At 44.9% G+C, this 25,663-nt stretch overlaps 1 protein-coding gene across 7 annotated transcripts in view; it reads right to left on the bottom strand.

Moving 5' to 3' along the window:
* Positions 1-18,679, bottom strand: part of MIB2 (MIB E3 ubiquitin protein ligase 2) — a 31,712-nt gene extending 13,033 nt beyond the window's left edge. The window contains exons 1-9 of one of the 7 annotated variants that reach the window (XM_042883136.1): positions 18,599-18,679; positions 18,119-18,250; positions 11,694-11,774; positions 10,923-11,137; positions 10,163-10,369; positions 9,167-9,517; positions 8,747-8,918; positions 3,257-3,363; positions 540-734 (exon numbers count right to left, since the gene is read on the bottom strand). In XM_042883136.1, coding sequence (XP_042739070.1) covers positions 540-734; positions 3,257-3,363; positions 8,747-8,918; positions 9,167-9,413 — 721 coding nt within the window. In that variant the 5' untranslated portion in view covers positions 9,414-9,517; positions 10,163-10,369; positions 10,923-11,137; ... (1 more) ...; positions 18,119-18,250; positions 18,599-18,679. Of the gene's footprint in view, positions 1-539; positions 735-3,256; positions 3,364-8,746; positions 8,919-9,166; positions 9,518-9,787; positions 9,902-10,162; positions 10,370-10,922; positions 11,138-11,693; positions 11,775-18,118; positions 18,350-18,598 lie in introns of those variants that run through there. The other 6 variants (XM_042883140.1, XM_042883141.1, XM_042883142.1 and 3 more) reach the window with 6 other exon arrangements.
* Between the last annotated feature and the right edge of the window lie 6,984 nt (positions 18,680-25,663).

Genomic DNA, 25,663 nt, shown 5'->3' with positions numbered 1-25,663 from the left:
CGGTATGAATTAAACATGAGGTACTTCTAAGAAGACAATTTATTCCCTTCCCAGAAGAGAACGTGTTTGAATGATGCCTGTCCTGTTGTGTCAAACATCAGTGGCTGTCCTCAGCAACGCAGTCACCCAAACTGTTGTTCAGTGGGCACTCACACAGTGCTCAAAATGAGTCCTCTTCTCTTTGAATTGAAAAAGCTGACATTTGAATCAAATTCTTTGCTCTCAGATGCTGACATCCCCATAGGAATTTCATGAATCTTCACTATCATGACTCTGCCTTGACAGAAGACCCTTGGGGCTCCCCTGTGGGATACAGCTCTGGGCATCTGATGGTCTTATGTGACCTTACCACGGAGAGGACAAACAACTTTGCTAACCACCCTGAAGTAAAACAAATACATATTTTCTAAAGCACACACTATGCAGAAGTTTCCTAAAACCACATGCTCACGTCCTGTTTTCCAAGCAAAAAGGGCTTTACTGTCAGGAAACGGCAGTGCAAGTAACAATTTCTCAACAGAAGACCCGTACCCACACACCTAGTTTTGGGAGATGCTCTTTGTAGTAGAAGCCACCGGATGCCTCCACAGTACATTTCAGGTCCACTTTTCCCTTGTGTCCAACTCGGTAGACATTTGTGGTACCATCAGACCATGTGACACTGGCCACACTACGTCCAGTCTCCACATCCCAGCCACGAATATCAACCACACGTCCAGTTTTACCTTCACCACCTGGTGGGAAGAAGAGAAAAAAGTGTCCAGCTTGAATTTTCCCAGAGACCAAAAGACAGCTGACTCTGAGATGCTTCCTGAGATAAAATTTAATTACATTTTTCCTAAGAAAACAGCAAGGTGAAAACCCGTCCATTCATTAACTTCTCACCATGGAGCAGCAGCCCAAAGCTGAAGTCAGTAGCTGGGGAGGATGAAATTCTGACAGATGTTGCTGCCAGGAAGGATTTCTGTAAGGCACTGCCACTGACCTGTTCTGCATGATGAACTGAAGCACACAGATCTGCATCATCAGCAGCATCCTGCAGCAGCGCCCTCCAACCCAGTGTTCTTCACAAGACAACCAACCAACAAGAACTCGTTCAGCAGCTCACAAACCTTCCTCATACCTGGTGTGTCCCACCTTGATCTGCAGAAGGCACACCTTCTTAATTAAGGAACTCGACCTACTCAATTTGACCAACTGAGAGAATCTCCACGTGAAGCTCACTGAAAGCCAGCCAGCCATTTGCTCTTGAATACAAACACGGAAAAGCTGAATCCTGTAGAAGTGTACGTCGTTCTCTTGGCCTACAGAAACACTGCCTAGCTAGGGAGCACAGAATCATGGCACCACACTGTGGCAGAACAACACCACAATGCTGTAAGACCTGCCCAAAAACTTTAATCCTTCCGAAGCACTTGTGAGGTGAAAGAAGTTTGTTCTCATGCTTCTCTTCACCTGCACAGCAGAGAAGAATACCACTGAAATAGTTCAGAACATGAAGATATGTAAGTGAGAGAATAAATCTGTCCAGGCATGTGGCCATTCCCTCAACCAGGAGAGACAACTAGTTAGCAACACCAAATCTAGTGACAGGCAATCAAAACTGGCAGATTCACATCCTCATTCTGCCGCCAAGGCACTGCATGAACTTGGGCAAGTCCCAGCACTTGTCCAGTGCTGTCCCCCAGATGGGGTCAGCAACATCTGTATGTCTCACTGGGTTGACAGTGAGGTTCTAATTGCCTCTAATTGTCTGCAAATTCAACTCAAAGGAGCTGCCTTCCCCATCTAACTGCACACTGATCTAAAGAGGGTAATACAGACAAACTCGTGGGCTTTACTGTGATCTCCCCTTCCCTGTACAGCTGTTTCTTAAGAGCACTAGTGTCCATTTCCATGATGCTAGGATTCAGAGATGGCAGCAAGGAAAAGGTTGAAATGACTGAAGAGTTGCAAATGTCCACTTAGAGAAGAGCTGAGCAAAAATTCTCATCATTTGGCAAGTTTTGCAGTCAACACTAATTTCTGCAATCAGCTTCAGGCAACAGAATTATTTAAAAGCCACATGCAAATAAAAGATCATTCATTCGGAGTCCTCAACGAGATGCTACTGTCTTTAGCACAGACACACAAGGCCATGGCAATTAATACAAATGCTTAGCAGGACCCTGTGTTAAGAGTTTACAAGGCCACGTATTATCACTGCTTATATGTTCCTTAAATAGAAACAGAGCTGCTCTGCTATCAGGAAGCTAAGTTCTGAACAGCAAACAGCATGTGGATGGGGACAGGTCAAAGAGGAGGCAGCATCAATGGAGAACAGCTGAGCACCTGGCCTTCTATTTCCTCTCACTTGTTTTGCACGCAGCACTGCTTTCAGGTCATGACCATCGCAACCAACACAAGTCTTAGACATGTAAATGTTGATCTGATCTCAAAATGATGGATAAGCTGGACTGAGCATAAGCCTCTTTTGCTCTCAGACTCCACAAGTAATCACATCCTCCACTGAACCACAGAGCTGCAATAAATAGCGGAACCTTTGGACTTACAACTTCATTATCAAGAGAAAAAAGCTGTCAACAGGACAGTATGTACAAAACTCAGAGCAGAAACACACAGTACAACTGTCATAATCTTAAAGCACTACACAGAAATCGCTATCAGTGAGTTACAGTCATTATACCAAGCATTTTCAGCCCAAAGTTACAGTTCACACACAAAAATAAACCATTCTCCAGCAACAACAGCAGAAATTCTTCATTAGTGCTCCACATCACACTTAAGAACAGTGACGACAAACAGTCTGTAGTGTCCAAATAAGAATATTCCAGAGCCTTCCAAGGGAAAAGGGAACACCATACACAAAGTCAGACAAACCCTAATTCCCACTGAGTGGAAGCTTTTTCAGGAGAGGATAGGTCTTTATTTCTTTGCAACATGGTGTACATTTACAGTTCTATATAAGATCTTCCAGGATGGCTCCCATGAGTATTCACATCTATAAAATGGGAACAGCAAAACTTCCCTCCCACACCCTGAGTGAATGCATAGAGTCTATGTCACAGATGCACTTCTAAACAAATACAATAAATAATATTTAATTTACTAAAGAACAGAGGCCTGCATCATCTGAACAGTTCCCCTAAGAGCTACTGCTCAGCACACGCATTTTCAATTAGCAATATGGCACAAACAAAGAGAAGGGGAAAAAAGTCTAACAGTCTTTTTATAGGACATCTCAAAAGCAGCTTACCATCCTGGTTACCCCATTCCCAGTCTGGGCCACGGACTACTTTAGCCCCCTGGAAAGTCCCTTTTAACGTGATGCGAGTCAGATTCTGTCGAGGACTCACTAGGACTCTGAAAAACAAAATAAGACAAAGCAAGTTTATTATCACTACTTGGACTTCATCAAGATCTGTTCCATGCTTACAACAAAGCTTGAGTTCTGAAAAACATGTAAAGCATGAAAGAAAGCAATTAATAAAAATAATGGAGACTTTGATGCTACAAACTGGTCTCACCACGAAGGTCAGAACTCTTAGGTACTGTTGCATCGATAGCAGAAAGACAACCAGTGAGTAATAAACTGAGTTCAGCAGCCCGAAAGCCCCACTGTGACTTTAGGGCAATGTCTATGGGTGTTACTAGAGTGTACACTGCATGAAAGCTTTAATGGCTCAAGCAGTCTCTTAGCTCAGTCGCGAGGAGTTCAGCACATTTCATAACTTAAGCTGCAGACTGCACAGCCTAATTCACTTTCTGAAAAGCAGAGCAGATTAGAGTAGTGTTATGGCTAGACTGTTTTGTTTCCAGGATAACAAAGACCTTTATCTACCCAGCAGTCTGCATTTCAAGCATACACACTGATCTTAAGGAAAAAAACAGAACTACCTACGTGATAGTAAACAGGGGGTCTGACGTCCTGTTAAAGCAGCTTCCAATTCCCATAGTGTTACAGCAACTCCTCTGCTGGTCTTTCTGCGTGCTGTTCCTAGTTTCTGTTCCTTAGCAGAAAGCTTTTTGTAAGATACCAAGTCACTAAAGCTCTCACAGACCTGCTTGGTTCGGTCTCCTAGGATACAATCTGCTTTTCTAGGTGACTGCAGAGGTGCTGCAATCCATACCCTTCACTCTCCATCTCGTCCTGACAGGCTCCCAGCAACTCCCAGCCACAGCAGCTGCTCTGCAGGGCAAGGGGGGGAGCCTACCAGGAATAGGGCTGGCCTCAGAATACTGTGTTCATTTCCCATCTAATGCCTCCAGAGAGAAGGTGGAGACTCAGAAGGATAAAAAGCTTATGCTTGAACTCGTTGTTTACTTATCCATCAAAAGCCTAAGTCTTTTACCTTTCTTAACTTGCTAACATATCTCCTACCTGTGCTTTACAACCCTTTGCATCCTAGTGTAATTAAAAAGAGGGAGATTATATCCACATGTTCTTCCAGTAATTTATTTTACATTGTCCAGACTGTAGCTCTACATGGGGAAGATAAAGACCATTTTTTTGAATGGTTGTGTCAGGTCTGTGCCTTAAAAAGGGATAAATTGCTACAGACTGGTTTCAAAACCAGCATGGATTTGTGTATTACGACTGAAACAGCTGAGGTACAACATGCTGTTTTCACTGCCTTGAAATGATGACAGTAGGAAGCAAGAGAGAAAATACCACTGCACAAGGGCTCAATGCAGTTCCTGTTCTGCCACCAGCTTTGACCACATCATGCCATACCTCTACATCCCTGTCCTGAAACAGGGACAAGAACTCTTCCATCTTCTCTGCTTCTACTCAGCTTGCCTGAGCAGGGCCTATCTTTTGTGCTAAGAGATCCCCAGCTTTAACCCAGCTACCCTGAAGCTCTCTAAAACAAATGACAGCAGGGCAACACCATCTCCATGCAAGAAGCTCCATTCCCAATTCCACCTAAATGTTAGAGGCAACTCACCATAACTGCTGCCTCCCCTGGTCCCTCTACAATGCTGACCGTGTCTTGAACCACGCTGCTGACCAGCAGCTCAGAAGAATGATACAAGGTCCAGATGCCCTGAGCCAACACATCTTAAGTTTTAATTAAATTCAGCATGTTTTCCTCCAAATGCTGGACAAGAGCCAAAGTTATTAGCGTGTTGCAGAAATACCCAAGGGACAAAATTTAATGACTGCAATATTGCCTTTAATAACAATTTTAATTATTACAGCCATTCAAAGTCTGCAGTCATTTCTGTCCTACAAATTCCAATGATATTAAATTACTGTGGAGTCCAGAAGACACTTGGGAACGTGCTCTGTACAGAATGAAGCTATTCATCTCTTCAGCTCGCTGGGAACCACCCCCTGCTGATACTCTGCCTGTGCTCAATTTCCACTGAGGTGTTTACACAGCCTCCCACATCACTGAGAGCTATGCTAGGAAAATGGCATCATCCAGGCTTCACAGATAGAAGTTTAAGACCTAAACAACTCACTCACAGAAATTTAAACAGGCTGCTTTCAATCTGCAGTAGCAATAAGACCCTGCAGAAGTTGTAGCTGCTTCCTACCAGGCTCAGCTTATGGTTACTTTGTGAGGTAGCAGGCCATTAGTACTGTGTTAATTGGACCATCCCATATCTTTAGAGAAAGAGACGGTGCACACCCACACTTCCTCTAGACTGTATAAAAAAAAAGCAGAAAGATCCTGCAGAACCAACAGGTAAAACTGACACCAGCATAAGAAACTGCAGATTCTCTAATCCTCCCTAACAGAGCTTTCCTGAAGCACTTCCAGCAAAGGATAAAGGATGCTCTGACAGATGGCAAACGGGTGCCGACTGCTCCTGCATGAATCAGGCTAAGACAAGGATGCTGTCTGAGGGATCAGGATCACACAAACCTATTTCAAGAACTGTCTTCACCAAGAATTTCCTTTTTCCATTTCCAATCCTATTGCCACCTCCAGGCACAGTCTGCACAAAACTAGCTGCAAGTCTGAGGCCTCTGTTTATCTGCTAAATCCTGTTCTTTTTAAAGCTAAAATTCTACTCATTCATTAATAAGACTATAAATAAAATCATACTTAAACATTAAAAAACAGATTAGGAAACAAACAGATCAAGCAATGGTCAGATTCAGCTCAATGTTACGCACCAAAGTTTCTTGTCCTCTGTGACAAGGCATAAATAACACACCTTGAAGAGGCTGCCACAGTAAACAAACATGCATCCCCTTGACTGTCTAGTAATGAAATACCCAACAGCTGTCACTCAGCTCCAGTATTAGCTCAGGCTTTCATTATAAATGAACATAGAAGGAATGAAGAGTGGGCTGCTAAAAGCTGCCTTCAGTGCACACACTTGCTCTTTTAATGGGTCTGAGTTAGCAGTCCAAGTGGTGAGCTAGACAGGACAAAACCTGGTGAGTTTTGCTTTGCTATCTTGCTTACAGAGCCTGACTTACCTTCCAATTATTAAGCATGTAAAATTCAGCAAGTGGATAAAAGATCATTTTAAAAAAAGCAGTGAAATTGAGTCATCCAGCCATTTAAATTAAGAAAGAGAGCCACTCTCAGAATTAACAGTCATAAGTTGCAAATCAAATAAGATCAATAAAGAATGCCAGCAATTGGCAGACGTCAGGAAAAGAAATTCAAATGGCAAAATCTACAAAACCAATTCCTGCCACCAGCAGTTCAAAGTAGGTCATTTAAGACCCCAAACAGCTTTCAGGTAAAAGTGTCTTCAAAACCTCTTTAGAAAACTAATTGGGCAATGCTCTGCAGTGTCTGTCTGGACTTAAGGCCTCTTAACATCCTAGGATTAGTGAGCTGCTACAAACAGGTACTTGTTGGTCCTGCCTATGTTTAGCTGCACAGGTGTTATGTGGTAGGGATGGCAGCAGCTCAGTGCACAAGGCCATCACACTGTCATCCCTGCAGCTGTTCTGCCAAAGTTCTTGCCTTCCTATCACTGTGCTTGAGGTTGTTCATGTCCTCATTTCAGTGACCATAAGATTGCCATTCTCTGCTGGAAAAAGGAGGTGAGGGCCACGAGATCTAAGAGATCTCAGTGCTGTATTTCAGAGTCATTCAAACAACTGCAGGTGACAAGAACACCACAAGAAAAGCCAAACCCATACAGCAGTTACCTTGGTTTTCAATATGCAGCTTTTTTTTTTTTAAGCCCTTGGGGAGCTGCCAAAGGTTCTCACTTCTACTTCATTGAGCAAAAAAAAAAACCAAGAGAGATGAATGATCTAAGCGATAGTCTCTCCACAACACTGAGGCCTCAGTGATTCATAAGCAAGCAATTTTTGTTCTTCGAAAAGGATGCTGCACTGCCTAGGGCAATGTGTCTTTGCAGCTCAGACCTCACAGCATTGCTCAAGTGTGATCATCCCTACCAGCACTGCTGTTCGTTTCATGTATATACATATTTTTTTAAGCCAGAACATTCAATTCCTAATGCAATCTATGAACACCTGACCAACAAATCACAGAATTGTATTTGCATTAAAACAAAGGTGTTCTTCCTTCCTGCTTCCACACAGAGTAATTTCTGAGTAAAACTGGTTTAGGAGGAGCTCCCTGTATGAAAGCTCCTGCACAAAGCCCACACGCATTGCAGTTATAGCACAGTGTTCCACCATCCAGCTCAGTCAAATATGTGTAACAAAGAGCACTTCTGCCCAAACAGTTTCTCCAAAAGCTTAGTGACTGCCAAGAATAACAACCTGCACCTTTCATTCATCTTTGAAACTGCAGCTTTCCATAAACAGAAGCTTCCTCATCATGGATTTCTCATTTCTGCCCCCCAGCACAGCTACACTCAACACCTGCCACTTAGAAAGTCAGCAAAGATGTCACCTAACACAGTTACACCCACCTCTGCTTTTTACTCTCCCCTTTACCAAGTCTCCCAGAACCCATTTTGGCATCTGACAGGCTCACACTGTGTCCCCCATGTGTTTTGTAGCTTTGGGGATTGTTTTCTTAATTATTTTTATTAGTTGCCTGATAGTTCCTGCTAACATACAGCAGTGTTTTAGTGAAAAACTACCTCCAGAGAGCCTAGTAGTGCTTAGATGTTTCACAGCCAATATTCCAGAGTAGTGCTGCAGTGTACTGGCAAAGTCAGACAAGTCACACAGGACAATACTAGGTCTGGCAAGTTTACTGGCAGCCTTCCAAACTCTCTTCTCACACTGACAGCAAGCAGCACACTACCTAATTTAAACAGCATCCTGGATAAGGTCAGATACAAAGCAAGTTTTCTTTTCAAGGTCTATTTACATCTTTTGCCATCCAAGTTCCTCAGAAAATGAAATAATTTCAGCACAGGATGAGTTCTGAGAAAAAAAAAATCACCTAGCAAACTTGCCCAGCAATTTCCCTCTGTAAAAAAAATTTTTTTAAATTACAATAGTACGCTGAGGTGTTCATCCCTAAACACCGTTCAGCCCAAAGCTGCAGCACCTCACAGATTTTCTCGAGCCTAGAACTCAAACTGCAGAAGCAAACAGACACCCCTGTGCAACCACCTAGAGTTAGCTATAATACTGAGTCAAAAATGTATCCATATTTCCACTAAACACACAGTGGAAATCATGACGCTCATTTCACAATAGGATCTGCCTGGATTGTGATATTAACACAAGCTCAGGAAACGGCCTAATCTGGTGGATAAACAGAAGCCTTAAAGCTCAGAGGCTATCTCCTGAGACAGCACAGCACCCAGCCAGTGGGCCTCCCCCTAAGGCATCACTTACGGCTGCGAGTGCGCCGTCTCATAGCGCTCAAAGGCATGCGACAGATCGTGCTTGTTGTTCATGTAACACTGTGTGCACAGGTCATAGTCGAAGCACATCTTGCACTTCCAGCGCATCCCTCGTATGCCATGCTTCTTGCAGCAGTCACAGATGATGTTGGGATGACGGACGCCTAGCACACAAAAAGAAAGGAATGTAACTCGACATGAAGTTCACAGAAACCAGGCTGACAAGGCTGTTAGAACCATAGGAGCATGTTTTAAGGGGGGAAAAAAGCTCTGTATCTCACTGCTGCTCAACGTCAGTCCACAAACAGTGGCAAAAAGCTCACATGCCAGCTAGCACATGAGGCAAGTGACACACCTGCTACAGATGGCTTTACAGCACTAGAGTTTGTGCTCATTTCTGTGCCACACTTACCTATTTGTGCGTTATCATACAGAAGAAGGTCGTAAGCTCCTTGAAACCCAGTCCGATAGTTGGTTCTGTTGCCTTGATCCCACTGCACGACCACAGTCTTATCCGGGGTGGTGGGGCTGCCTGTCCGACCGATCTCAACCACAGTCCCAACGTTCCCTTCACCGCTGTCCTGGCTGCCCCACTTCCAGTCCACTCCACGAACTACCCGCATCCCAACCTGCATGCTGGCATAGGGGTCCAAGTCCATTGCTCTGCACAACAACCCTCAGAACTCCTTCATGGAAGGGGCCTTGGAGATGGACAGCATCAACAGCAATGCACCCAGCATCATCTGCTGCATTTTTAGCACACCTACAAAGACAACATAAAATTAAGTGACATCATCCAATGCATCACAGCAACAACTTTTGCACCAAGGCAAGCAGATGCTATTCCAGGTCTTACCCTTGGTACACAAACTCATTAGCAGTTCAATTAGTAGGCCTGGAGGTTTTCTAGATTCCACTTCCTAAATGCAAAGAACTCCAATCCCACCTTGAAGTATCCACCCCACCCTGCTGTAATCACCATCAAAAGAAACGCAGAGTAAAGAAATGACATTACTGAGATACATCTGACTACCTTCCATTTATATTAACTGCAGTTCAGCTGGGGATTTTAAAATGACAGCTGCATTTGGTGAGCAAATCAGAAGTCATGCTTCTTCATAGTATTAGGGTAAACTTAACACCAACCCTGCAAAAGTAATTCAATAAATAAATGCAAGAAATTCTCCCCCCCAGCCCCACAAATGACCCAGGCTCCAGAATAGGTCTGACCTGCTGAATAGAAAAATCTGCATTTTATTTTAACAGGCACCTTGCAGCTTTAACACACATGGGAAGGATGTGTAAACTAGCCAGACCATTCAGGCACAGAGTCATCTGTATAAAAAACCCAAAGATTCATTGCAGAGCACTGGGTGTGAGGGGTATGAGCCCCTGTGCTGCCACTTACCAGCACTACCTACAGCAGGAACAAGAGGGGGAGGCAGCAGATGTGCACTGCAGACAGGGATCAGTAGCAGCTCAGGACAGCCTTTCCTACTGTTGCCATGACAATCAGTAAATGAGGTGAACAGCAATCGGATGCAGAACATCCACAACTTTGAAGTCAATCAAATTGATTGTCAAAGCCCAGCTTATAGCTTCACAGATCTCTTTACTAGAAGAAAACAGAAGAATACAGCTTTCAAGATTGAAGGCTAGAGCTGCTGCTCAGACTTCTGGAACAATCTGCTCTAACAACCTTTTAGCTGGAGAGGGAGACCCAAAGACATGTGTAACATCCCCAATTTCCTGAAATATGAAAAAAAGCAAACGACAAAACCAAAACAACAGAAGCACAGAGTGCCAAGAGCCAAACTTTGCCACTTCCAAACATGCAGCCAATCTCAGCAAGTGCCACAGCACAGAGACAGCTCAGCCCGGGCTGACAAGCAGCTGATGAGCTGGTAGGACATGTACTCAGACGCAGCTGCAGCTCTGTGCCATGTGACATGCAGTTAACACTACCGCCTACCAATAAAGCAAGCGAAACCACTGAGGCCTAAAAATAAACTCTTCCTCCAGCCAAACATCCCCTTTTAAATGTATGGAGGAGTGATTTGATGCAAAAATCGAGTTTCTAACATGCAGAGAGCCTGATTTCTGTTCAGCCATAGCATCTCTCTAGCTTCAGGCTTTTTCTGCTGCACATCACTGTGACATCCCAACACCTCTCACGCAAGCAGCACCAAAAGCAGATGTCCTTGTGAACTTCGTGGCATCTTCAGTTCTAATCATTACAAACAGACGCCTCAGGCAGCACTTTCATCTCCAATCCCTTTGTGGAGGTGGATGCAATATTGCTGAGTTTGAAGCGCACCAGTATTCATCACTTTTATGAAGCTAAAGCCTCATGAGATTTGTACCATCTCTTCTTCCTTCAGACCTGAGATAAACAAAAAAGGTAAAAAAGACAAACATTTCCTATTTCATCCAAACGAGGGCTCCAACGGTATGTGGGAACAGCAGGCACAGAGCTCAGCAGTTGAGGGTGAAATCCTCCCCTTGGTGAACCCCAGGGGCCTGGGCAGCTCCTGCAGGAGCCAAGGTTTCATCCATAAATTTCATCCAGTCAGGGCCATAAAATACCATAAAATAACATAACCAGGAGAAAACACTCTGTCCTTTGCCTGACAAAACCAGGCACATCAGCACCGCCCAAAGCTCACTATCTGTTTGCTCAGTACCTCGTGTTTGCACTGTGCTCACGGAGCCACTGTGCCACACAGCCACAGACCCACTCTTCCCCATAACCTTTTACCATGCAATGTGTAAGAAAACTTAAGCTTTTGCATCCTCAGCACAATTAAGAGATGGGTAAAGAAGCTTATTTTAATTAGAAGCGGATCCAAGGAGTTTTACATCCTGCTTTGAGGCCCATAACAGCGCCCTGAGTTCTGTTCTCATAGAAGAGTGAAACAGCAGCAACAAAAACCACTAACCATGGGCTTGAGTTTATCAAATCGGCTTGCAGCAACTGGAAGTGAACTTGTGTCTCAGCTGTCTCCATGGCCTTTCACTCTCTGTGAAACAGAGCAGGCAGAAGGAGCCTCAGCAGCACAGTGAGTTCATGCTGATGAGACTGCTCCACTGAAAAGCATCAGAAAGAGTTGAAATGATGACAGGTGTAACAGAGCCATAACAATCAATAGCTGCAAGTGGCAGCAATCAGAGAAAAGATATGCAAACATTTACAGAGCACTGACAGGACAATGACCCTTTTGGGTCGGTGCTGATAAGGCCTTAACCAGCGGAACAAAAGTGTCCCAGCAAGATTCCAGCTGGGAGTTTTATTAGCAAGTGCTTGGTTTGTGTTTTGCTTTTTGGTCCTCAACTCATCTCTCTCAGGAAGAAAAGATGCTGTTCACACGACAGGCCTCAGTGGCTTGCAGTTATTTTTGTGATGACAAGACAAAAGTCACTTGCTTTATCCTTCGTCATCTCAGTGCAGACTGGGCAAACCTCATCAAACGTTTACAGACATGTAATACAGACAGCCTGGAACAGAGCACATCAACACTGCCTGCATCAGCAGCAATCCCAGGTAACTGTACTGCAGCACAAGCAAGTAACCAAAATGGTGCTGACCATTCTTCAGGAGACAACTCAACAACAGGGCTCCAGGAGATACACACTGTAACTTCAGTCGTTTCAGTGGGATTCTATGCAAGAACAGCAGCATGCAGGCCAGGCCCAGAAGGATCTATTCCCAACACAGTGGGAATGACCCTTTATGGCTTAGCAGGGCACACAGAGCACCTCACAGCTTTCATCCCCTCCCAGCTCCCAGGTGAGCCCAGCAGCCATCAGCCCCATTGCTGCAGCCGTGGCAGTGCCCCAGGTGTGCTGCACTGTGCAACGACTGCCCCGGCCCCCGGCTCCTCACCTCCCTGCTCTCCAGCTCCCATCTCTGGTCAGAGACTTTGGATTCTTCCAGGGTATTTCATTTGACACAACCTCAATTCACATCAGTTCGATACCCAGCTCTACCACTTGCAAGTCACTCTGTTTGGGTCTTCTCTTTTTACCTTCTGTGAAGTTCTGCTCTTACACAGTCTGTTCATACTGAGCCCCATATGGAAATATATGTTCTAATTCTCTCCCATTTCTTCAGAGCCACATTTACTATCTCAGTTCAGTCTCTTTGTTTCCAACCAGCTTCCATACTACTACTGACAGGGTCACATAAAACCCTAATAACCCACAAGTGTATCTCTGGTATAATGGCTAATACTAAATTGCAATACATTAGAAAGATGTTTTGCTTTCAGAATAGCTGTTACAATGCCTTATTAATTTACAAACACTGGGCTGTAACACTGCCTTATAACACAGCACCAGGCCCGCTTCTTGATGTGGAAAAGCACTCAGCCAGCCTCATTTCATTGTTTATTGTTTTCCAGATCTCATTCCACAGCTCACACTCACACAAAGAGCAGCACTGTCAGATCAGGTCTTGTTTATCCACTGAGACTGAAGGATGGGGCGGAGCTGCAAAGTTAGGCAAGCAGGAGTTGAACTGCCCTGTTTGCAGGAAGCACATTTTGCAGATCACAGAAAAAGTTCAGTAGATCAAAGCCAACCACTTCCAAGTCATGAAAAAAACATCAGTGATACCAGACTAAAGAAAAACAGGGATGGGTTCAATCCTGATAGCAACGCTTCTCTTTAAGTCAGCCATCTGATTCAGCTTAATTTTGCTATAAGCTGATCTTGGAACAACCATGCTCTAGCATAAATTGGTACCTAAGTAGAATTTCAATGGAACAGGCTGAAACTACACTCATCTTACCAGGAACCAACAGAAAGCACCAGGCATATTATTCCTGCACTGTAACAGAGTGGTTCTTCTACTTTTCAAGCCCTACTGGTAAGGGCAGTGAACAGATGGCCAAGACAGTGAGCACACTCCAATTGAAATACAGTTTGCAAAGGATTTGGCTTTGTTTATATCCTGGAGATGAAAGAAAGCTTAAGGCAACAGAGGCAACGCTGGAGGTGAAGGCAGTGAACGCTGCATCTCTCTTACCCAACACTGCTCTGTATGTTACTGAAGTGTAATGCAGCCCCACTTTGAGAAGGCAGTTTCCAAGTCCTGATCTTCAGTGGCTCAGACAAAGAGGGCAGAGAGAGCCAAGAAATATCACAGTGCCTGACCACAGCTCAGGAGACACAAGCTGCGAGCTGCCCCAGCACCACCAGATCTTCTGGATTAGAACCGTGGCACCATCTCAGCTGCTACATAGCAAATTTAACCAGCAGGAACTAGACCAAATTCATCAAATTCCTCCTTAGCCCACCAAAAGGGTTTGCAGAACTGGCTGAAGCACACAGTTTAATACCGCACTGCTAAGCCACAAGGCCTCGACAACACCTCATTTCACAGCTCACCACAGATCAGGATATTCTTCCTTGCGCTGACAGCATTGCTGTTTAATCCAAGTTTTGCAAAATGGCATCGCTGGCACAGAGCAGAAGAGAAGAGCAGATGATGCTTCCGTGGGTAAAGTATCACTATCAGCTAAATGAAGCCATCCTTACTGAAAGGCTATTCTCAGCAGAAAGAAAAATTAAAAATAGGGTAGCTGCTTTTTAAAACCTATCAACCATGAAAAAGCCTGAGTGAGGTCAAACCATTTCCATACCTCATGCCTCACCTGCTCCCAAAGTATATTTAACTGTATTACATAAACAGAACAAAGCAGGACATTAATATGCCTTTGCTCAAGGATTAACATCTTGTCATTTCAACTTCACTGTAATTGTTTTGTGGAAGAGCAAGCGTGCATCCTGAAATACTGGGACACATGGCGAGGAAACACTAAAAATAACTTGCTAGGCACTGTGCTTAAGGACAGTCCCACTGACTGCATTTCACCTCTGCAATCCACACTTGTCCTTTACAGACACCAGCCTGGTGATCCCTCTGTCTAATCTGAACTCTGCATTCAGTTCATACTGATTGTATTCTAGCTGTTATGGTGAGATGAGAACATTGCCTTTCCTTTCACTGCTGTAAGAGCAATGCTCTCTGTGGTCATCATGCCAATTTACTATTTATTCTTCCAGCCTGATAAAGGATACTGGCTTAAAAGCAGCAGCAGCTTTGTTAATGTTTTGCTCAATAACAGTAATTTTGTGCAAATCCTTCTAAGAAGCTTGACTCCTTGCCTTGAAAACCAAGCACTCATCTGCATCACCTCAATCCAAAAGGACCCAATTTCCTTAGTGCAAAATAATGAGTGAAAAAGTGACAGTGTGAGCTACACCACCTATCACTAGCAGCAGAAATACAGCAGTATTTTTAATGAATCAGCTCAATGTTGACTAACATACTACACTGATGGAATACAATTCATACTACACTGATGGAAACAAGAGTTGCAAGTAGGTCAATATTTACGTTAGCCCCTACAAATGAGAAAAGAATCTCCAGGAGACACCACAGGTCAACCAAAAATCAACAGCTGTCACTAGCTTCCCACAATAGGTGCTGCAGTGTACCACAGAGAGGTGGAAGACCTTCTGTCAAGTCAGGCGTGCCTCACATTCAGAGCTGTGTGTCACCATCAGCTAAATTCTACAAAACAATTTCTCTCCACTGAGCACAAAAACTTCAGGCTTCAAATTGGTAGGATCAGTGCTCATCTGCTCATTGGAGAATTAGGAGTGATTATAAGTGAAAGTTCACACTGGGCATCTAGTGCATCTCTTATTACATCCCATAAGATAATTGCTCATGAGCCTGATGAAATTTCCTTCTGGCTTTTGATGAACTGTGCTCTCTCCAGGAGGGAGAAAAACATATCAGCTCCAGCCACTTGCTTTAATTGGACCTGACAGCTTGCAGATTGCTGCCTAAAGCCTTGAAAAGCTCAGTAGCTGAGCAAAATCCGCTTTTTCCTCAATAGCATATTTCATAAAACCAAATACAACTCATCCAGGGAAACTGAAAAATCTCCGCTACTTACAGAACAAGCTCAACTCGTCTATTAGGAATGGCTCAGATGTAACCGTGCCTTGTAGCAAAGCATAGGCTCAGTCACCTCATGAAACTCCTTCCCAGCCCTATTTTCAACCACCTCAAAATGCAGAGCCACACAAAAACATATCCCAAAGTCCAGAAATGTTTCTTCCCATCTTGTTTGTGCTCTCACTCAGTCATTGGTCTGATATATTTCTCAGAGGCAAGAGTACCTGGCCCAGAGCTGGTGGTGCTGAGCAGTTAGGTTTGTATGTCCTTCACACCAGCTGTCAAATCCTATTTTACCATGAAAGCAAGGATTCAATAACTTAAAAATTCAGAGTCCTCTCATCTTCTTACACAACTGCCTCATCCGTCCAGAATGGCAGTTATTCTCCCTAAAAAGTCATTAACAACCAGAACACTGCCATTACTGCATGAGTAAGAATCAAGAGGAGGAGGAAGCACTGAGCTCAAGCTGATGGAGCTGAACAGTGGGCTGAGCAGTGACTTGGAGAAAACACATTGTTATGATTCTGTGATATAATTATTTGTAGGTTTTGTAGATTCAGGAGCCCTCAGTGGTGATTCAACAGGATCACAAACCACTTAAGAACAAAACTTCCTCCAACGTTTTAAAATGAAAAGAACCTTCCTGCATAGAGCAAGCTGCAGCATAAAGCCATCTGAACCTCTGCTGAGCCTTCATATCTCATCCTACCAACCTCCAGATTCCCCTTCAGGCTTTTAGAACAGTCAACATTGCACTCCTGCCATTTTCCAGCCTACAACTCGCCCTTTCTGTGCACTGGAAGCAGATCAAAAGGTTTAAGTCTAATCTATCCTGACATGCCTTTGGCTAGAGAGACATCAGCTGCGTAGGAGCAGAACGAATTGACTAGTAAGCTGTTACTTTCCTTCCTGGTACTCAATAAAGGTTTGCGGGTCAGTACATACACCAATTCCCTTACAATTCTGCACATTTTAAGAGCACAGATGTTATCTTTCAGCTCTGGATAGCTTTACAGATGGAAACTGGAGCCATGGTTATGGATGGATTTGGTGACAGTGCCAACAGAACATATATCCTCATTCTGTTCTCCAGAATCTGGCCCATATTAGTCACACAAGCAAAAAAAAATTAAAACAAATAAAGAAAAAAATAAGGAAGAATGTGGATCAAGGTCCAAGATCAAGCTATTTACTGTCCTGATAGCACAGATACAACTCCACTGCTGCTTCTTCCCACGTACAGCTGGTCTAAAGGCTAGGAGACTCACTCTCTATTCTGGGAAATTTCAAACAAAACTACAGCTCTCATTACGGAGGGAACAAAAACGTTTAAATTCCGTAAGTTTCCCAAGGAACAGAATCTGCCCACTTTTGAGCAGATTTTGCCTCTCCCCATTCCAGCCTTGGTTATTTACCAGTCTGAAGTACAAACACACACCCAGCCCCTGCTGCAGCAGAAGAGCTCTCCAGTGCTAATGGAGCAGTAATTTTGATAAGAATCAAAACAATAAAATAGGCAGAGCAGTTCCTTTACACTCCAAATATACAACAACAGGAGCTATGGGACTACAACGCGAGTCACCTGATATGCCATCTACTGCCATATTAATTGGCCACCTTCAGGAAGAACTTCATGAAGGGAAATGTCATTGGCCCAGCAGGAGTTATCTGCACTAGACACAAAAGCAGACAACTGTAACTCAGAGCACAAAGCAAATCCCATAAAGGCATGCAGCTCACTAGCTCTGCCAAGGCTACTGAAGCCTTTTTTTTTAGATTTCTGCAATCAATATGACACAGATGTGCATTATTTACAGTAAACGAGGCCCTCATTTAATTCTTAGTCAAGAAAGCAAATTCTAGAGTTGAGTGTCAGCAAGAAAATCAGACCAAATGCACACACTGCTTACAATACAGCTGAAGCATCTCCTTAAGTTTGTCCTCTGCTGTCACTGGTCTTCGTCAGTTCAGAAAAGATGACAAATATCATAGAAACATGCAGGGGGTAAAAAAAAAAAAAAAAAAAAAAAAAAGCCACATGTGCTTCAGTTCTGAGTTATATTCATAACACAGCATATGGCCCAGCGATAGAAAATGCCCAGCAGGAAACAGTTGCAACATTTCAGTCAGTTTTCTCTGTAGCAAGTGAGGACATGGCTGCAGTACCTGCTTCAGAGTAGGGAACAGCCACGTTCACAGCCTGGGACATTAATGGGGCAGCTAGCACTGGTCACCCAGAGGAAAAGCAGCAGAAAATCAGCAGGAGCAGGCAGAGCCATCCCACGACAGGCTCAGCCGTAGCTGAACGCAGCAGAAAGAAAAGCAGCCACTGAGAGCTGACCTACCCCCAACCCAGTGCAAGAAAAAGGAAAAAAATTAACGGGCACAAACCTGGCAGATAGGAGAGACAGCAAAATCCAGAGAGCCCTTCAGACAGCCGCTGTCCTTAATCGACGGCCGCGTTCGTGCCCTTCCCGCATTCATTCTCGGCGCAGGAGCTGGACGCCGACCCGCTCCGCCGGCCTGGGGAGAGAAGAAAACGGGAGCTCAGGCGGCAGCAGCACAGCCTGAGGGCAGCCTGGGACGGGCACCGACCCCGGCCCCACATCCGCGGCACCCGCTGCCGGTTCCCATTGGGCCGCAAGCCTCCCCGGCAGCCTGGCAGCCCCGCGGCGCTCTGTGCCCGCTCCCCGAGCCAGGCGCTCGCAGCCCCGGGCCCCGCACAGCCCCTCCGTCGCTCCTCAGGGCCGCGGCGCCGCCCAGGCCGCGAGGTAGCCGCACACCTCGCTGAGGTAACCCGAAACCCGGAGGCGGAGCGGCCGAGGGAACTCCCACGCGAGTCTGGCAGCTCCCTCGCGGCGCCCCTCTTACCGAGCCGAAGAGCCAGGCCGGCCCCGCGGGTGCTGCAGCGGTGGCTCTCTTCTACCCTGCTCCCCGGGGCCCCTAGCGCGCCCCGCCCAGGCCTCTCCCGCCGCGCTGACAGCCGCGGGGCACGCTGGGATATGTAGTTCTCCGAGAGCGCTGCTCCGCGACAGGGAGGCGCCGCTAACTACAAATCCCGTCAGGCAGCGCGCGCGGAGCCCCGCGGCATGGGCCGGGCCCGCCAAGCCTCGGGGTGCGCGCCAGCGCCTCGCCTGAGGTGAACTGCGCGGGGCGGGAACGCGCTTTGCTCTGTGGTGAGTGTCAGCGTTTGCTCCAAGCTGCGTTTATTTAAACGATTGAGCGTTAGATTTTAGGGCGAGTTAGCTCGCTTTAAGGGTGATGTGGGGACTCGGCGCCACCATTGGCGTGCTATTGGCTCTGCAGGTGCTCGGCTTTTCCTGCAAGATCACTGCAGGTGCTCTCGTGGATCTCCTGCTCCTGAAGCAGAAACGCTCTCTCACACTGACACTCGTCAGTTTGTTGATAACGGCGTGCACTCAGGAATAGAGCAGCATGACCATAAAGCACCATTCCTTTTCCTGCTCACCCGTGAATGCTACCCAGAGCCCTGCAGCTCCAAAGGACTCTGCACAACAGGCACTGCTTACAACTTATAAAGACCAAAAAGACCAAAAATCTGAGGGAAAATCCACAGCATCCCAGCTGCTGCCATTATAAAGACCTGCCCAAAGCCAAACTTCTCATGAACGATTTTCCAATCGTGTTGCAGGGAATCTCTTTTTGCCCACTGGATGTCGCTGTTACACAGAAAGAGTCGCAGGCTGCAGGCTTCTGCCCCAGGCACCTCACCTTACAGGCATGCAGGGCCAGCCAAGCTGCATGGATTCAGCCCTGTTAACGAGCCTTTATTAGGATATAACTCCACGTTTTGCAGCTCGCTGACGTGCATGTGAGCCTGTGATGTGAGTCTTGGGCCATGCCTTGCCCACACGATGGCAATTCCAGCAGCAGAAATCTAGAGATGTTTTCTGAAGATGATTGAACAGGATTTTGGAACAAAATATACGCTGCTGGGGGGAAAACAGGCTGTGCAAGATGTGTCTTCAGGTCATATATAGGACGCTTTCCTCAGCAGCCATGTTCTGCCTATTTTGCATGCTTAATATCTGAATTTGCATGCAGAAAGACTGGCTCAGAATTATCTCCTTAAAAGCAAAGCCTGGAAATGGCACCTTTCCCTGATTCATGTATTACAAATCTGTGCTGAGGTTATGATTACGCCTTGTCGTTATGCCTTCAGAGGCAATGACCTGGATAGAACAAAAAAGATATGTGAGGCTTCCACTCTTTAGTGAGAACTGCAGTATTTCAAACTCAGCTGAGTCTCAGAACAAGCCATAAACTGACCTACATCCAACACTCAGCTTTGGGAATTAACTCTGAGGAAGTCCAATTCCACATCTAGGTCTCTCCTCTGAAGCAAATGGAAGCACAGCCTAATAGAATCCACACCCAAGGGGAATCCCTCTTTGTTCCTTGCCAGCAACTTTTAGCACTAAAAAACAGCAATCCTGATTTCTTTAAACCGCATTTCTTACTGGAGAAAGTATGACTTCAGGTCAATACAGATTTCAGGGTTTGAATCTTTGAGATTCTAAGAACGGAATGATTTCCTTTAATCCTGAGCCTTGGCCTTTTGGGAACTAGTCTAAACAACAGGAGATTTAAAATAAACCAAGAGTCTTTTCAAAGCTAATAGGTGTATATGTTAAAAGGCCTGTGTCTATCCTGGGATGCCATCTGTATCCAATAAACCTAAAGGCAAATAAGGCAACTGATAAATAACAGGCAAAGCACGAGTCCAGCTCTGTGTGACATGCAGGGGTGTAAATCTGATAACTCTTGAATTTGGTGGAGATTTTCCAGCTTTAAAATAGTGTAATTAACAGTAATGTAGTATAATTGGCCTCTGACCATTAAATAAATTATTCAGGCAAGTAAGACCAAGGCAGTGATATTGTTTTTAACATTTTGCAGTGGGTATTTGAAAAAGTGATTGGAAGGGTTCCCAGCACATTGTGGAACTTGTCTGCATTCGTTTGTTTAAAAAGAATGTCTAGGGAAGGTGAAAGCCGCCTCTTTGGTTCAGAAGAGGACATGCTTACTTTGATTCATACATTAAATATTAGTGCTGTGTGTGTTGGACCGTTCTACCCATAAATAAGGAGCAATACCACCAAAAATTGGGAACAGCACTGCTAGTTTCTGTTGACAACATGAGGACTCATCTGTGCCAGATTCTGTCTTGCTATTACATGGTCATTTTCACAAATACAAATGAAGTGCAAAATAGTACCAAGGAGCACGTAGCGTTCTAATCCCATATAGGCTGAAAGACGATGGAAGGAATGTATCTTCGTTCTTTTGCTATGAACTGATGGACATGACAGGGTCCTTAAGAAAGTTAGCCCTTTCCCTGACTTCCACGCCACCCATTTCAGCAGATGCACACCTAGAAGCAAGAGGGAAAGCTGCATGATAAAAACAGGCAAATGGTCATTCAGTTACTTAATCTAGCCTTAAAGTTGGAGGATTCCAAAATCAGAAATGTCTTCTCTTTTTAACATTTATTTGTCACACTGGATGAATGTGGCATATGGAATTCTGCAATGGAAGTCTGTCCATGCTGCTATAATTAGCTAGCAATGGTGACAGCAGGCAGCTTTGCCTCCTTATTATCTTAAGATTCTCAGTGCTGTATTATGCCATGAATTTCTACCACATCAGAATGCTAATGCATGAGAAAGCTTGTGAGTGCAGCATCCTGCAGCATCAACATAGCCTTCAATATCCCAAAGTGATCCCAAGTGTGACTGCAGTGAAGTCAGTGGGATTACATCAGCGATTAATCAAGATTTTGCCTTCTTTTCTCAGCCACAGAGTAGAGAAGGAAGCTAATCTTCCATTTTTCCTGCTTCTGCAATTACTTGAGCAACTTACTCGTGTACCTGTGATCAAGTTCTGCATGGCTGTAGATGAATATTTGGCACTGAATCTCCCTGCAAGGAGAACAAGGTTTTTATGCTTGTCTGGCTGTACTTAGTATGCTGTGTACACAGTCCTTGTATGAAATAGGCAGATTTGCAGCAGGAGATTTAAACCCTTTCGGAAAATTCTGTCACTTTTTAAAAGTAAACACGTGAAAAGCAAGCACACCCTTTCAATCCTTAACAAAAGCAGGCAGCCCATTGCAGGTCCAGGTTTAGAGATCACTGCAGACATTAGCTTTGCTCATCTGCAAACCAAGCCATGAAATCCTATTGCTGGTGCAGACACTGGGGAACTTGTCAGAAGGGACACTACATCTTTGCTACAGGAGCATCTGAGCAGGCAGATGAACAAGGAGCGAGGAAAGATGGGAGCAAACTGGAAGCTTTCAGAGGTAAAAAGCTTGAGTATCATCCTAACTGTCCAATGCTGTGTTCCTTGGGGCACTCAGCAGTGCTCTTTTGAACCCACCATTAACAGCCCTTCTTCATCTCGAGAAGAGGGCCTTGAACTTGTATGCACCAAAGGGGTTTTTCCCTTTTCTAAATCGTACAAACAGAGCTTGTTTGGGGTTTTTCCCTTTTCTAAATCATACAAACAGAGCTTGGAGAGCTGCTTTCCATGAGGTTTGTTACTTGGTGTTACGTAAGAATGAGAGCTTATGTGATTATAATTGCTTCTTGAGGTTGGGCTTGCAGGCAGTGCTGGCTAGAACATGCATTTTCGTGCGAGAGCCGAGTGCCTGCATGCCAAATGGGCTGTTTGTGTGTACAGCCACAGGATCTATGAGACTAACAGGCACTTGTGCAGATTTTATCTCCAAATATGGCCTCTGTTATTAGTGCAGGGAAGAAACAGGCAATAGTACTTTGATTCCTTTATGCTGTTCAGACAAGTAGAGCTGGAAATGCAGGCAGGTAGCAGTCCTGATATCTAGAGGTCTTTCTGTAACTGATTGATTGTTGGCTGTGGAACTCTTCCATACACTAAACCAGAGTTGAGGTGTGAATGACCGTGGCCTCGAGGAGCTTATCCCCAAGCAGGCTTGGTAACAAAGATAGCTGGGCCAGCATGCCATACTGAGGCAAAAAGTGTGAAAAATACATTATGAGAAATGGCCCCATTGGTTCCCTATGGAACAATCTAATGGATTCAAATTAGAAGCTGTCACTTCTTGTTACAGGAAGGAAGGAATGGTTCAGCTTTCCCACCCTTGACTGTTGGAGAGGCTGAGATGAAGGCTGCTCCTGAGAGCAGTTTAATTTAAGGCTCTCATTTGCTAAATGTTTGTACCCCTCATTTCCTATACTGGACACCTGTTCATCCTATGCCCTCCAATATTTGAGCACTGATACTTTGAGTGTGTCTACCTGGATGTCAATTGCAAGTCCCATAAAGGAGTTTGGTTATAGTTAGAGTTGCTTAGTTGCATAAAAAGGGTTGTGGATGTTGCCAGTTTGACAGGTAGGTTTATAAATACAGCTGTGAAACTGCTGTCCCTAAACAATAAAGCCTCCCCCCTGTATCCTCCTAGCACAAAGGTACATTTCTTACAGGCATTTTTTTCCAGACAATTCTTGGCAGCATTTACATAACCTGGTTGAAAACATTCCTGCAGCCAATTAGATGCCTGATCTGAAATCCAAAGCTCTGATTAAAGTGATGGACCTTTCCAGGACTGTAATATCTGTACAGATGGTTAATATGCATGCCTTGCTCTCCAGGGGAAAAAAGTGGCTTGTGTTTTTTTTTTACAAGTACCTACAGTCTGAGCTTTCCAATGGGAAGTGCTGTTTCGTTCAGATTATTATTTGAAAGCCATCATCAGATTAGAGGAGGCAAAGGGAGATGATCAGATAATCCCTGAGGCACAAAAGGTTTTGATACAGATTTCAAGAGCGCTGTCACCTGTGGTCAGTTTTCACAGCTCAGGGTGCTTCTCCTCTGCACTTTCATGGAACACTCAGGCTCAGTAGCTGTGCACCTCAAGAAATGTGGGGTGTTGTAGCAGTCTGTGAAAGGAAGGAGCTTCTGAGCTGGCTTCTCAAATGATGGGTGACCTACTGGTAAACCCTGATCTCGTTGGGTTTGTTTAGCTTTCCTTGAAAATTAGAAAACATCCTAGAGGAACAGAGAACAGCTACTGCTGCTGTGGGCCCTGAGACCTCTCTATACATAATGTGGAAGAACAGGACCAAAAGGAAGGATTTCTGGCTGCTGGGGATATAGGTTCTATTTACAGTCTGCTGGAACTCCAATAGCAGGCTGCACAGCTCAAACAGCACAAACACTGACAGAGCACGAGTGAGAAGCAAACCCTTTCGCTCTCTGTTGGGCTGCAGTTTCCCTGGCTCTGTATCTGGTGCAAAAATACAGAACTAAAACTGTAACTGAGTTTCTTACAATGGTAGAGTAGTTAAAAGTGATAGATTGGAGTGACTTAATCAGTGGAAGTGATTGGCATTCCCTAATTCAGGATTTTAACCTTTTCCAGAGTCCTCTTTGTCAAAACCTCAGGAATCCCCAGCATTTCTCAGGCAGGAACCAGCACATGAGGAAGTAATTAATGAGAGCAGGGAAGGAAAAGAAAAAAAAAAAGAATGTGCTGAATAGATGCAAAGCTGAGACTCAAATCCCTCTTTCCCCAGGCTGCCTTCTCAGTCCTCAAGATGCAGACAAAAGACATTCCAGCTCCTGACAAACAGCCTGGGGAGATGCTGAAGCATCCATCAGCCCCACGGGACATTCCTGATTTCTGCAGAGGAGCATTTGGACTGAAGGCTGGCTGATGCACAGGGGCTGTGCAGTGTAGGTGGATACCTGAACCAGCAGCAAGGTTATCCCTGGTCCCACGTGAAATGATCTGGCAGGCATAGGTTGAGTGAGCATCACGTTAGAGGGGTTCTGCTTTTCAGAAAGGCCTGAGCACTAAATTTCAGCTATTTTGTGTTTGAGTGTTTCAATACAGAATACTCAGTTAATTCCCTTTGTAAAAAGTGTGTCTTATCCTGGAAGCTGTGCACAAGTGAGGACGGTTCTCCAAATCTCCCACTTTCCTGTAGGCTGTTTCGCCCTCGTGCTGCCATTCACCTCAAAAGATGTATCAATTCCATTGAAAGTGCTCGTGTATGGGAACTGCTGCATCACAGCCTGAAGCTCTGATTGATCACCTGAGGTGAGCCATGAGCCAGCCAGAGGAGCACAGGTGAAGGCAATTCACCTGTCCTAGACCTATTTAAGAGCTGGCTACCAGTGGGGAAGGATCTCACCTGGAGATCCTTTCTTCTGGTTCTTTCTGTAGGTGAGCCTAGCATACAGGTAAACCTTCCATTTATTCTCCTTATTATCATAGTCTACTTCGCCTAACTCTCATTTATTTTGTGATTATAACATCTTAATATCCATTGATTATACAGTTTGTAAAGAGTAACTTCAAAAACATAGCTGTTTTGGGTAAATCATAACCTTACAGGATGCTGTGCCTCTGTATCCCCATCTGCAGATTATGGAGACATTCTGCTATTTCCCAGCAGTACCACAAAGCTCCTTTGATTAACATTTGTAAAACTGTTCCTGACTCTTAGATGGGAATTGCTGCTGAAGCATTAATTGTTATGATTTTTGCTTATTCTCCAGATGCCTGAAACATAGAACTTGGCAGAAATCCAGAGGAAGCATCCTTCTGAGCTCAGATAAGGGACAAGCTAACCTGGCAGCTGGGCTGCTGGTGCAGGCAAGATTCATTACAAACCTGGGGGCTGTGCTGAGCTCAGCACACAGCTGTGTTGTGCAGGAGGGTTGTTCTCTCCTGCCCCTGTCCAGCTGAGCATTGTCACCTGCCTAGGTAAAACAGGTTGGATTCTGCCAGAAGGAAGCAGCCCATGTAGAATCATAGAACCAGTTGAGTTGGAAGGGACATTTAAAGGTCATCTAGTCCATCTTCCATGCAATGAGCAGGGACACATAGTGCTAGATCAGGGTGCCCAGAGCCCCGGCCAGCCTACC

The sequence above is a fragment of the Lagopus leucura genome, unplaced genomic scaffold (genome assembly GCF_019238085.1).
Source record: "Lagopus leucura isolate 7727_CA_CO unplaced genomic scaffold, USGS_WTPT01 Super-Scaffold_100037, whole genome shotgun sequence".
NCBI classification, from domain to species: domain Eukaryota; kingdom Metazoa; phylum Chordata; class Aves; order Galliformes; family Phasianidae; genus Lagopus; species Lagopus leucura.
The sequence above is the reverse complement of the archived record's forward strand: the minus strand, read 5'-3'. Positions and strand labels throughout refer to the sequence as shown.